Raw genomic sequence first — 13722 nt, 5'->3', positions numbered from 1 at the left:
TTTTATTCATCCTTAATTGTGCTATAGCCTCTTGCATAGTGACACTCTGTGTTTCAGACTTGGCCACTGTGGATCCTCAATCTCCAACACACACTAAGTAAAACGCAACAACAATCAACAATAGCTTATACACCACAGTACATCAGTTACTATCTATGTTTCATCATGAGCCATCTTGATTCCATGCATTGTCTAGGCACATGACCATACCTACAACAATAAAAACAAACTACTGCCACTGACTCAGTACACAGTGCATAATGACCTAGCAAATTACACTGACTACACCTCACAGGTTGCAGATATTGCTCCCTAGTATTACCATGGAACTGAGAAAGTTCAGCGGGTTCTAATGCCTCGACTAAGTTACCCTCAAATTCCATGGACTCTCCTACTTAGATCCCATATTTTCTACACATGAAAGCAGGAAGACAACCAAAAAGCCAATAATGTATTCACTCACCCCTCTGTGTAATGATGTTGTGACAAGCCTGGAAGTGCTTCATCTGTCACACAGCACCAAATCCATAGGTGGCAGGCTTAGCACTTGGAGCTGATCTGGCAGAGGTTGCAGTCCCATCTGGCGTAGGCTGCTTGTTGAACCATAACCTGGTGGTGACCAGTGCAGCCCTTGTGTCATGTTGGGCCCTGCCATATTGCTCATATCTCTGCTAAAATCAGTGCGTACTTATACTGGTTAATTACACATTTGTTTTGCTGATGCACAGCTTCCAACCACATATGAATCAGCACCCCTGTGGCTCAATGATGCAGAAAGATCAGACCAAGCCTGCAATTGTGCTGCACTTCTGCTACACCTCGATGATGGAGAGATGTGGCTCAAGCTGCCTCATGGTACGTAAACAGCCCTGTTGATGAAATCAGTATACCATTGCCACAGCACTCATTGGCTGCCCATGGATTCAAACACAGCCATAGCGGAGTTGCTACTTCCACAGTAGTACCCAAAATGTAATAGCGGCATTACATTTCTCTCATTGGGTCCATATAGTAAGACTAATCTAACCTAGTGATCCCATAACTACATGCCATGTGTACTCCGCTAGTACTCCTGCAAGTACATACTATGTGTACTCTGCTACATGAGTAGCCGTTTGTCATGTGTAGTGCACACACAACCTCTTCAAGGGGGCCTCATAGTTCTCCACCATAAAGTACATGATGAAATATCTGCACCTGGACCTCTGATTAAGGGCCTTAATTCAGATCCCAAACAGAGGACCATGGTCAGTCCTTGGAATAATGCTAAAAATCATGAGGTGTTCTTTCAGTTGATGGGGAGGCTAAGGGATTTCACTGCTTCAACCAAACACTGGCCTATAATCAAAGAATCCAAACAATAGGCACTGTTGGTGCCAGCATGAGCCACAACCTGGAGCTGACTGTGGTCAGTAACTGTTCACAGAAATTTCTCCACATGCCAGTTGAGACACTTTGCAAACACTTTGCACATACATTGGATTTTGTTTCCAATCTAATAGCTTACTTACTGGCTCTCAAAAATTAACACGCTCTTTCCCCTTTTGGATCTTTCTTTAATTTTGGTTCAAATCACTCAGTGAAGAAAAGGTCATTGTTTAATTTGTACATAAAAGATTAAGATGTAAATTTGTCTTGTTTAGTATACTGACAATTTTATTAGTCAAAACATTGTGTGTGTGTGTGTGTGTGTGTGTGTGTGTGTGTGTGTGTGTGTGTGTGTGTGTGTCAGCGCGCACCCGCGCATGTGAGCACACCATCTTTTGTTGCACAAATGAGCACCCATGCTTTGACATTTCTTTCATTTCTTTATTTCAGTTATATGCTGATGGTATAGTAATATTTCCAGTTGACCGTATTGCAAAGATAATATCTACAAGGAATACTTCACCAGTGTACTATTACCAGTTTACTTATCAAGGAAGGTATAGCTGGGTGAACTCTCCAGGGACAACAACACCTTATGGTAATCATATTGACTAAAACTAGATAAGTATACTCACTACTGCATAAAACTCTACTTCTTGAACTTTATATATACCTAGCATATAACAGAATGGGGACCATGTCTCTCATGTAAATTGTATTGCAATTGTATGAATTGTATTTTAGTTGAATGAATTGGAGAATTCCATTTATAAACTTATTAAGTTCATGAGGAGACAATGCACTGTTTTGCACATACTTCTAGGAGATCCAAGTGCTGTCAACAGTGGTACACACACAAATTATGGTAAACGTATAGTACTTCCAGCTTTGAGAATCCCAGACTTCTTCCTCAGGATAGCAAAGAGGGTATATGGAAGGAAAGGTGGGGGGGGGGGGGGGGGGGGGGGGGATTGTATGTCATTAAGAATCCAAGTTAAGGAGGACATATGAGTATCTGAGGAGAAAAGTAGCAATCCATAAGGAACATGCATCACAGGGAGTAAAAGAACCAAGAGAGTGTGCCAGTAAGAACTATGCCAGTTCTAGCTAAAAAATGGTAGACAGGAGTGAATGAATGAGAAGTACAGATGCAGACAGAAGAACAGAAAATCACTAATGAAGAACATAACTCAAATAGGGGTAACAGATTTATGGGGAGCAAAATAAATACATTAATAAAAAAATAATACTTGGGCCAACAAAAAATACAGAGGTATGGAAATTAAGAAGCAATTAAGAAGCTTATCACAACATAGAAGACATAAATGAAACACTACGAAAGAGGCAACTGCTATTTTTTGGACACTTATACAGAATAGATTAAAACTGAAGAAACTGCAAAAAGGCGGGAATTTAAGGAGATGGGACCTGGATAAACTGAAAGAACCAGAGGTTGTACAGAGTTTCAGGGAGAGCATAAGGGAACAATTGACAGGTATGGGGGAAAGAAGTACAGTAGAAGAAGAATGGGTAGCTCTGAGGGATGAAGTAGTGAAGGTAGCAGAGGATCAAGTAGGTAAAAAGATGAGGGCTAGTAGAAATCCTTGGGTAACAGAAGAAATATTGAATTTAACTGATGAAAGGAGAAAATATAAAAATGCAGTAAATGAAGCAGGCAAAAAGGAACACAGTCGTCTCAAAAATGAGATCGACAGGAGGTGCAAAATGGCTAAGCAGGCATGGCTAGAGGACAAATGTAAGGATGTAGAGGCTTATCTCAGTAGGGGTAGGATAGATACTGCCTACAGGAAAATTAAAGAGACCTTTGGAGAAAAGAGAACCACTTGTATGAATATCAAGAGCTTAAATGGAAACCCAGCTCTAAGCAAAGAAGGGAAAGCAGAAAGGTGGAAGGACTTTATAGAGGGTCTATACAAGGGCGATGTACTTGAGGACAACATTATGGAAATGGAAGAGTATGTAGATGAAGATGAAATGGGAGATACGATACTGCGTGAAGAGTTTGACAGAGCACTGGAAGACCTGAGTCGAAACAAGGCCCCCGGAGTAGACAACATTCCATTAGAACTACTGATGGCCTTGGGAGAGCCAGTCCTGACAAGACTCTACCATCTGGTGAGCAAGATGTATGAGACAGGTGAAATACCCTCAGACGCCAAGAAGAATATAATAATTCCAATCCCAAAGAAAGCAGATGTAGACAGATGTGAAAATTACCAAACTATCAGTTTAATGAGTCACAGCTGCAAAATACTAACGCAAATTCTTTACAGACGAATGGAAAAACTGGTGGAAGCCGACCTCGGGGAAGATCAGTTTGGATTCCGTAGAAATGTTGGAACACGTGAGGCAATACTGACCTTACGACTTATCTTAGAAGAAAGATTAAGGAAAGGCAAACCTACGTTTTTGACAATGTTGACTGGAATACTCTCTTTCAAATTCTGAAGGTGGCAGGGGTAAAATACAGGGAGCGAAAGGCTATTTACAATTTGTACAGAAAGCAGATCGCAGTTACAAGAGTCGAGGGCCATGAAAGGGAGGCAGGGGTTGGGAAGGGAGTGAGACAGGGTTGTAGCCTCTCCCCGATGTTATTCAATCTGTATATTGAGCAAGCAGTAAAGGAAACAAAAGAAAAATTCTGAGTAGGTATTAAAATCCATGGAGAAGAAATAAAAACTTTGAGGTTCGCCGATGACATTGTAATTCTATCAGAGACAGCAAAGGACTTGGAAGAGCAGTTGAACAGAATGGACAGTGTCTTGAAAGGAGGATATAAGATGAATATCAACAAAAGCAAAATTAGGATAATGGAATGTGGTCGAATTAAGTCGGGTGATGCTGAGGGAATTAGATTAGGAAATGAGACACTTAAAGTAGTAAAGGAGTTTTGCTATTTGGGGAGCAAAATAACTGATGATGGTTGAAGTAGAGAAGATATAAAATGTAGACTGGCAATGGCAAGGAAAGCTTTTCTGAAGAAGAGAAATTTGTTATCTTCGAGTATGGATTTAAGTGTCAGGAAGTCGTTTCTGAAAGTATTTGTATGTAGTGTAGCCATGTATGGAAGTGAAACATGGACGATAAATAGTTTGGACACGAAGAGAATAGAAGCTTTCGAAATGTGGTGCTACAGAAGAATGCTGAAGATTAGATCACATAACTAATGATGAGGTATTGAATAGAATTGGGGAGAAGAGGAGTATGTGGCACAACTTGACAAAAAGAAGGGACCAGTTTGTAGGACATGTTCTGAGGCATCAAGGGATCACAAATTTAGCATTGGAGGGCAGCATGGAGGGTAAAAATCGTAGAGGGAGACCAAGAGATGAATACACTAAGCAGATTCAGAAGGATGTGGGTTGCAGTAAGTACTGGGAGATGAAGAAGCTTGCACAGAATAGGGTAGCATGGAGAGCTGCATCAAACCAGTCTCAGGACTGAAGACCACAACAATAACAACAATATACAGAATAAACAGCGACAGGTTAACCAAGCAGATTTTTAAATATCTTCGGGTCAAGAAGTCAACAACAGCCTGGACTCAAGAAGTTAGGAAAGATTTGGAAAGAAACAACATAACTGAAAAAGATGCAACAGAAAGAGAGATTTTCAAGAGGAAGGTGTTAAAAATGGAAGGATTCCAAGGCAGGAGGGCAAAGAAGGGATGGTCAAAATGGTCCAAGGAGAGAAATAGGATACATAGTGAAAAGATGGAAGAATACTGGAGGAAAAAGAAAGAACAACAAAGAAGGAAGCATTGAAATTGGTGCATGGTCCTTAGATAACCCAAACGATGAAAGAAAGAAAGAAAAATAGAGAATTCTAACAAAGCCAATGGAGTAAGGAAGAAGAGGGGCAGTCAAAATAAAGTTGACTGAGTCTGAGAAGGAGCGAGATAAGAGCATATTTTGAGAGAGCATGCCCATTCTACAGAGTTCAGGGAAGCTAATGCTGGATGCCTGTGTGGTGCAGAAGGTACTTGGGTGCTGACTGTCGTAGAGCATGCTCAGTATTCTGGCATTGGATGTCCACAAGGCAGGCAATTCATGTGTGTCCATTAATGCATTCTTCCAGGTTGGTGATGGCCATTTCTTTGTCAAAATAATTACAGTGAGCACATGTCAACCGGTAAATAACTTGGAGTGTTTTGAATTAAGCCCTACTTTTATTGAAGTACATTTAGCCAATGCTGGGACTGGAGTAGGTGACAGAGGATGGGTTTCGCAGTGTAGACTGCTGCAGGCATAGGAATATTGGAGTATGGATGATGGTATGGTTCTAAGAAATATGCTGTGAAGGTTTAAGAGGGTTATAGAAGACAACTCTGGATGATGTCATGAGGATAATAGAATGGAATAGAATAGAATAGAATAGAATATTTTTATTAGCCTTTCAGTATTTTTCATACAATTGGCTTCGTCAAAGTTTACAGAGGGCTTTAGTTTCAGTAGGATATTCAAATAGTTACAGAAAGGGGAGAAAAGGAACTAAAGACCTTTTCTTCAGCATTATGTAAAACAATGTTTTATACAGTAATTAAATACACACATAAGAAAAGAATCACAGTAAATAACTAGCTTATATAATATCAAAACATTTTCTTCATAACTTAGGTAAAACATATATTTTGATGATTAGTTTCTAAGAATTCTTCAGTTGTATAGAATTCGTTGTTTTTTAGCCAGGTTTGCAATGTATTCTTATATTTATTTAGTGGTACTGTACAAGATGAGCATGGTAACTTATTGAAAAATTTTATGCTTAAGTACTTATAGTTATTATGGACTACAGCAAGTCTTGTGGAAGGCAAGTCCAGCAGGTGACTGTTTCTTGTACTGTGTGCATGCACATCACATCTCATGCTCAATTTTTTCAGATTTTCTCTGGCATATATTAGACAGTTATATGTGTACATGCTAGGCACTGTCATTACGCCAAGAGATTTAAAATAATTTCAGCAGGACTCTCTGGGTGCTAACCCCTCCATGCACCTGATTGCTTTCTTCTGCCATCTGAAAATACATTCAGCCCTGGGGAGTTACCCTAAAGCAATATTCCATATTGCAGTTGGGAATGAAAAAAAGCATAGCATGAGTGGAGTAGCAATTGCTTGCTCACACTGTTTCTTAATTTATACAATAAGAAAAGTACTCATGCTAGTTTACTACATAGATAATTGGTGTGTCCTTCCCATGAGAGCTTTTGGTCTATGATTAGTCCAAGTAATTTCACTGTTTTGTTTTCATTTTTAGTTACTTTGAAATTAAATATTATTTCTTCTGTTTTTGTTTGATTTATGCACAGTTGGTTAGCCTGACACCAGTAATTAACCATTTGCATCATTTCTCTATTTTTGTCCAGTACACTCTGTAAGTTCTCTCCTGTACTTATTAATGTTATACCGTCAGCATATAGTATGTTCTTACACGGTATGTAATTTGAGAAGTCATTAACATAGACAATGAACAGAAAAGGTCCAAGAACAGAGCCTTGGGGTTTTCCTCTTTCTATAGGGAGTATTTCTGACCTCTGTTTATTTGCATATACAAGTTGTAACCTATTGCTTAGATAAGATCTGAATAGTCGGAGTGTGTCATCTTCAACGCCATAGTATTTTAACTTTTTGATGAGTATGTCATGTGACACTGAGTCAAACGCTTTACTTAGGTCAATAAGTGTTCCAGACATTGATACCCTTTTTTCATACCCTTCATAAACATTGCTTACCAAAGCTTCTACTGCTTTTACAGATGACAGGTGTGACCTGAAGCCAAACTGTTGTTCATTTAAAATTTTGTTGGTTTCAAAATACCTGTATATCTGCTTATGCACACAATTTTCTACTAACTTGAATATGATTGGTACTATTGAAATGGGTCTGTAGTTATTTGGGAGGTTTCTTTCACCTTTTTTATACACAGGCAATGCAACTGTGAGCTTAAGACAGTCAGGGAATATTCCTTTATCAAGTACTCTGTTTGATAGTGAGAGAAGTGGCATGGAGGTATGATTTTCATTTCAACACTTGTCTTAAGATTTGTTTTTGGACAAGATCAGTTGGTTACTTGTGGAAGTGGGAAGGCTGGGAGAATTTATTGATGTAGGTGCTAAGTGATGCAATACTGGTCAAGATAATTTCTCATAAATCCTTAGGCTGTAGGAAAAGGAGCATTTGATGTGAAAAGGAGTGGCAGCTGTCACAGTGGAGATATTGTTGGTTTTTGGTTTGTCTGACTCAGACCAAAGTTTGGACATAAGTCTCAATAAGATGGAAGTTTGTGGCTGAAAAGGTGACATGAGATTTTAAGAAGGGCCAAGTAATTTGCAGTGGGATAAAGGAGTTTAGATCTCGAAGGAAGTGCTGGAGTTGACCTACATATATCATGTTGGACCTACATATGAGTTCAAACCATAACAACATCATGAGTGAACCTGTGACAAACCATTGGGCTAGGATTTTTAAAGTCAAAGAATTCCTTTTCCGTGTGGTTTGTGAAAATGTTGTCATCCTGGTTCTTGAGTCAGCCCCCTGATTTGTGATAGATATGACTCATGTAAGTGAAAAATTGTGGATAAATATAAAGTTGACTGGTTTAACAATGGTAAAAGTTTTTAAGTGGCTCTCAGGAGAGTGCTAGAGGATGAAGTGTTCAAGTGAAGAGAGATCATGTGCAAACGTGGGGCCTTGGTATACAGATCAGAACACCTTACCCAACATTAACTAAACATCCCTACATTTTGCCTTATAAATAAAATATGTCAAGACAGGTATCCTGACAATCCCATAATGCATCTCAGCTCTAATAGACCAATAACTTCAGTCTGTCAACTGGAGACTCCTATCAAATATAAAAGACACCAACCACCTTCCGGAACACTTAAATTGGTGCTCCATCTCCCACTTGAAACATATTTTTGTCATCAGCAATACAAAATCTCTCTAAACAAAGAAATCCTTGTTAAAGTGCAGTACCCACTTGCTGAGCATGCTCTGTAGCATGATCCAAGACAGTATGTTACACCACATGGGATGTCTGTATGCTCCAGCTTAGCACAAAATTCCCTGAATTTTTGGGACGAGAATTTGTTTGCAAATATATTATCTCATCAGGATTCAAACAATACTAAACTACACTCTACCCTTTCTTTCTACCTCCATTAGTATTTGTTAAAGTTTTCTACTTTGCTTTTTATTTATATACAATAAATATAAGACAACTGCTTGCCAGTACTCACTGTTAGGGCCTGAAATGTTCAGTACTGCCAATAGACGTAAATAAAGGTATATATGTGGTGTCTGTTCTTCCAGAAATGTCCATAAAAACAGACATTGGGCATTGATTTACACCGTGGTGACAAAAGTCATGAGATACTTGTAAATATCATGTTGGACCCCTATTTGCCCAGCATAGTGCAGCATCTCAACATGTCATGTAAGTCTCCTGCAGAAATATTGAGCCGTGCTGCCTCTATATCCATCCATAATTGTGAAAGTGTTGCTGGTCCAGGATTTTGTGCACCAACTGATCTCTAGATTATGCATCATAAATATTCAGTGGGATTCATGTCAAGCAATCTGGGTGGCCAAACCATTCACTCAAATTGCCAAGAATGTTCTTCAAACAAATTGTAAACAATTATGTCACAGTGACATGGCACACTGTCATCCATAAAATTCCATCATTGTTTGGAAACATGAAGTCCATGAATGGCTGCAAATGATCTCAAAGTAGCTGAACATAACCATTTCCAGTGAATGATCAGTTCAACTGGATTAGAGGACTCAGTCCATTCCATGTAAACACAGCCCACACCATTATGGAGCCACCCCCAACTTGCACAGTGCCTGTTGACAACTTCGATCCAATGCTTTGTGGGGTCTGTGCCACACTTGAACATTACCATCAGCTCTTACCAACTGAATTACTCACTCACCTGACCAGGTCATGGTCTCCCAGTCATCTAGAATCCAACTAATTAGGTCAGGAGCCCAGGAAGGCACTGAAGGCGATGTGCTGTTAGCAAATGCACTCACGTTGATCATCTGCTGCCATGGCCTATTAATGTCAGACTTCACTACACTGTCCTACTGGATACATCGCACATTGAGTTCTGCATGTATTTCACACAGTGTTGCTTGTGTGTCAGCAATGGGAACTCTACGTAAATGCCGTTGCTCTCGGTCATTAAGTGAAGTTCATCAACCACTGCATTGTCCTCGTGAGAGCTAATGCTTAAAATTTGGTATTTTCAGTACACTCTTGGCATGTGGAGCTCAGGATTCGAATCCTGGTCTGGCACAGATTTTCTACTTGCCTCGCTGATATAAATCAGTGCCCACTGCCAGCTAATTTCTTTAACTCCTTTGTGTCTTGACACACAAAAGTAAAAATAATGACGTTATTCTAGCTTTCAGGACTATTAGTTCCTTCCTCAGAGAGGAATCGTATGAGAAAGTTAAAGAAAAAAGGCAGGTCACTCAGACACAAGGGTGAGAGGGACGCATCCTCGTATTTACTAGTTTGCCAAATGAATTCTCCTTTGATATAAATTTTTATTTGTACATGTGTTTCTTTTTTCTCCAACTTAATACATCTATTCTCAGTGCTTGCCATTTTCTTTTCCTTAAAATGCATCTTTACTTCTTATTCTATTACTCACTTCTTCTGTTATCTTTGTGTTGATTACATACAACCTCTGACCTCTGACACCATTTCCACAACTTGGCCACCTTCCTCTTACATGGAGAAATAAACATGTAATTGGCTGGCTCTGAGCACTATGGGACTCAACTGCTGCGGTCATTAGTCCCCTAGAACTTAGAACCAGTTAAACCTAACTAACCTAAGGACATCACAAACATCCATGCCCGAGGCAGGATTCGAACCTGCGACCGTAGCAGTCTTGCAGTTCCAGACTGCAGCGCCTTTAACTGCACAGCCACTTCAGCCGGCAAACATCTAATTGTTTCATATTCCCATAGAATGGCATAACATCTTAAAATCATAAATGAGAGATCATATATCCAGTACACAAAAAGTGCAATCCTTATGTGACTTTAGTCATAGTTTGTCTTTGGTGAGGCTGACAGTGACTAAAAACCTATTTAAGACTGATTGAAGACATATAGTTCCGATATGATAAATGTAGAAAAATTGTGGTTAAAGTGAAAGATGAAATATACTGGCAGATTAAAACTGTGTACCCGACTGGGACTCAAATCTGGCACAGCTGCCTTTCGCAGCAAAGTGCTCTACCAACTGAGCTACCCAAGCATGACTCATGACTCATGACTCATCATCAGAACTTTACTTCCACCAGTACCTCATCTCCTACTTTTCAAACTTCACTGAAGTTCTTCTGCGTGCCTTACAGGATTACCACTCCTGAGAAAGGAGTGCTAGTTCCTCAAAGTAAGCAGGAGAGCTTGCATGAAGTTGGGAATGTAGGAGAAGAGGTACTGGAGGAACTTAGGCTGCGGGGACAGGTTGTGAGTTATGCTTGGGTAGCTCAGTTTATAGATCACTTGCCTGTGAAAGGCAGATGTCCCAGGTTTGAGTCCCAATCCAGCACACAGTTTTAATGTGCTATGAAATTTCATATCAGTGCACACTCCACTGCACAATGTAAACTCGACTTGACAAACATAGTGCGGATACTAAAAATACAGAAAAAAATCATTCGAAATATGTGCTCTGTAAATCACAAAGAACCATGTTGACCATTATTTAGAAAACTTAAAATATTAACTCTGCCATCCTTATACAAATATGAAATTATTATATTTTTGTACGCCAGACATTAATTATTTGAGGGAAACCATGTTGTTCATTCACATGGTACTAGAAACAAAGAAAATTTTATGCTCCCCACTCACCACCTCCTTCTGTATGCCCAGGGACCTCAATACAAGGGAATGAAAATTTGTAATAAATTAAAAGGCAAAAAGTTGATGCAGATGAATTTAGGTTCACTTAAAAGAAAGCTATATGAATTACTGACATTGAAGTGTTATTACTCAGTGAATGAATTCTTGCAGATCAAACTGGAAATTGGAGCAGGATACAATGTGTTACAAATTCCAAGAAACATCCTTATAGTGTTATTATTTATTGTAGTGCTATTGTTTATTAATGTAGAAATCATTGTAACTGTATTATAAATTTTTGACATGTCTCCTGTATGCAAACCAAATTGATTGAAAATGTAAGTCATGGGATGAATAAAACACAATTCACAATATCATACTTATGTTTAGTTTGGTTACTGGCTGGGAGACCGCATCTAGGGTAGTTCATTTGAATGAGAGGTCCTGACATAAGCACTTCTGGTACTGGAAAACAATGAAGAATTCACGATGTAAAAAAGGCAGTTTGCCCTGAGAAAATTTAAATTAGATTTTACAGTGAATATACTGTGGAACTAGCTCCTTTCCTAGCACATTTTTGTCAAGTATTTCTAGCACAGTGAATAATCCCACATAGATGCAAAGTATCCAATCACTCCTGTTTACAAAAAGGGGTGAAATACTGGATGCATAAAATTAGTGACCAACATCCATCTACTGCAGGACCCTAGAACGTATTATAAGCTCATACATTATGACATTCCAAGAGGAAAAGAGGCTTATCATGAAGGAACAGGGTGGACCAGAAATACCACTCATGTGAATCACATCTTGCTTTATTCATACAGTATATCTTGCAAATGGTAGATACAGGTGAATGGGTAAATCCCATTTTCCTACATTTTCAAAAGTGTTCAACACTGTACCACATCACTGAGTACTATTCAAGAGGTGGTCATACACAGTATTTTCACAGACAGATGTTTCATTTGATGGGTAATTGACTAATAAAACTCATTATGTCATTTTGGGCAGTGAATGCTCACCAGGAATGAAAGTAGCAGCAGGTGTTCCAAAACAAAGCATAACAGGATCTTTAATGTTCTCAGTATACATAAACAACAGTATTACCAGCATATTCAGACTATTTAAGATAATTCTTACTTATTGTTACATCTCAGTTGCACATTTTTAATTAGATTACATGTTTTGATCATTCAAGATCATCTTCGGATCTAAGAAGTTGCATCAGCAGCCCATCTTGTCTACTCAGAACCACATGTCAGAGTACTCTGACATGTGGAACTGATTAAACAAGATGGGTTGCTGACACAACTACTCAAAGCCAAAGATGTTCCAGAGTTGTCAAAACATGTAATCTAATTAAAAATCTGCAACCGAGATGGAACAATAAATGAGAATTACCTTAAATATCTACAGAGTTGCTGAAACTCTCAAGCCAATTATGTTGATTATTGTGATTACCAGATTGTTTGCTGATGAAAAAAATCATCACTGGACAAGCAAAGGAAATGCAGGGAAACTTCAACAAAATTTCCGCTTATGTAACAAATGGCTTTTAAATGTGGATAAATGCGAGGTAATGTCTATTTTTGAGTCTTCTGACTGGTTTGATGTGGCCAATCACGAATTCCTCTCCTGCACCAATCTATTCATTCCAGAGTAGCATTCACAGCCTACATCTTCAAATAATTTCTTGACTATATTCCAGTCTCTGTCTTCCCCTACAGTTTTTGCCCTCTACAGCTCCCTCTAGTACCATAGGGGTCATTCCCTGATGTCTTAACATGTGTCCTCTCATTCTGTCCCTTCTTCTTATCAGTATTTCCCATACGTTCATTCTTCACTGACTCTACAGAGAACATCCTCATTCCTTATCTTATCAGTCCACTTGATTTTCTACATTCTTCTGTAGCATCACATCTCAAATGCTTCAATTCTCTTCTGTTCAAGTTTACTCACTGCCCATGATTCACTACCGTGGACTTCTGTTTTAGATTAGATTAGATTAGATTTACTTTCATTACAATTGATCCATAGTGAGGAGGAATTTTGTGCTCCAAACGTACAGCTACAGAAACGTCTTCCTCAAATTAAGGCCAATGTTTTATACTAGTAGATTCCTCTTGGCTAGGAATTCCCTCTTTTCCTGTGCTAGCCAGTTTTTTATGTCCTCCTTGCTTTATCTGTCAGGATTATTTTGCTGCCTACGTAGCAGAATTCCCTAACCTCTTCTACTTGTGATCATCTGTGTTGTTAGACTGCTCATTCCATTCAACAGATCCTGCAGTTCTTCTTCACTTTCATTGAGGATAGCAAAGTTATCAAAAATTCTTATCATTAATACCCTTTGACGCTAAATTTTAATCCCACTCTTGAACTTTTCTTTTATTTCTGTCATTGCTTCTTCGTTGTGTAGGTTGAACTGTAGGGGTTAAATATTGCATCCCATTCTTACATCT

General features: G+C 38.9%; 1 protein-coding gene across 1 annotated transcript in view; it reads left to right on the top strand.

Moving 5' to 3' along the window:
• LOC124595032 (juvenile hormone esterase-like) overlaps positions 1-13722 on the top strand; it is a 164000-nt gene that overhangs the window by 120882 nt on the left and 29396 nt on the right. Inside the window, exon 8 of the mRNA XM_047133593.1 lies at positions 1819-1966. Coding sequence (XP_046989549.1) covers positions 1819-1966 — 148 coding nt within the window. The remainder of the gene's footprint in view (positions 1-1818; positions 1967-13722) is intronic.

This window comes from Schistocerca americana, chromosome 2, assembly GCF_021461395.2.
Source record: "Schistocerca americana isolate TAMUIC-IGC-003095 chromosome 2, iqSchAmer2.1, whole genome shotgun sequence".
Taxonomy (NCBI): Eukaryota; Metazoa; Arthropoda; class Insecta; order Orthoptera; family Acrididae; genus Schistocerca; species Schistocerca americana.
The sequence above is the reverse complement of the archived record's forward strand: the minus strand, read 5'-3'. Positions and strand labels throughout refer to the sequence as shown.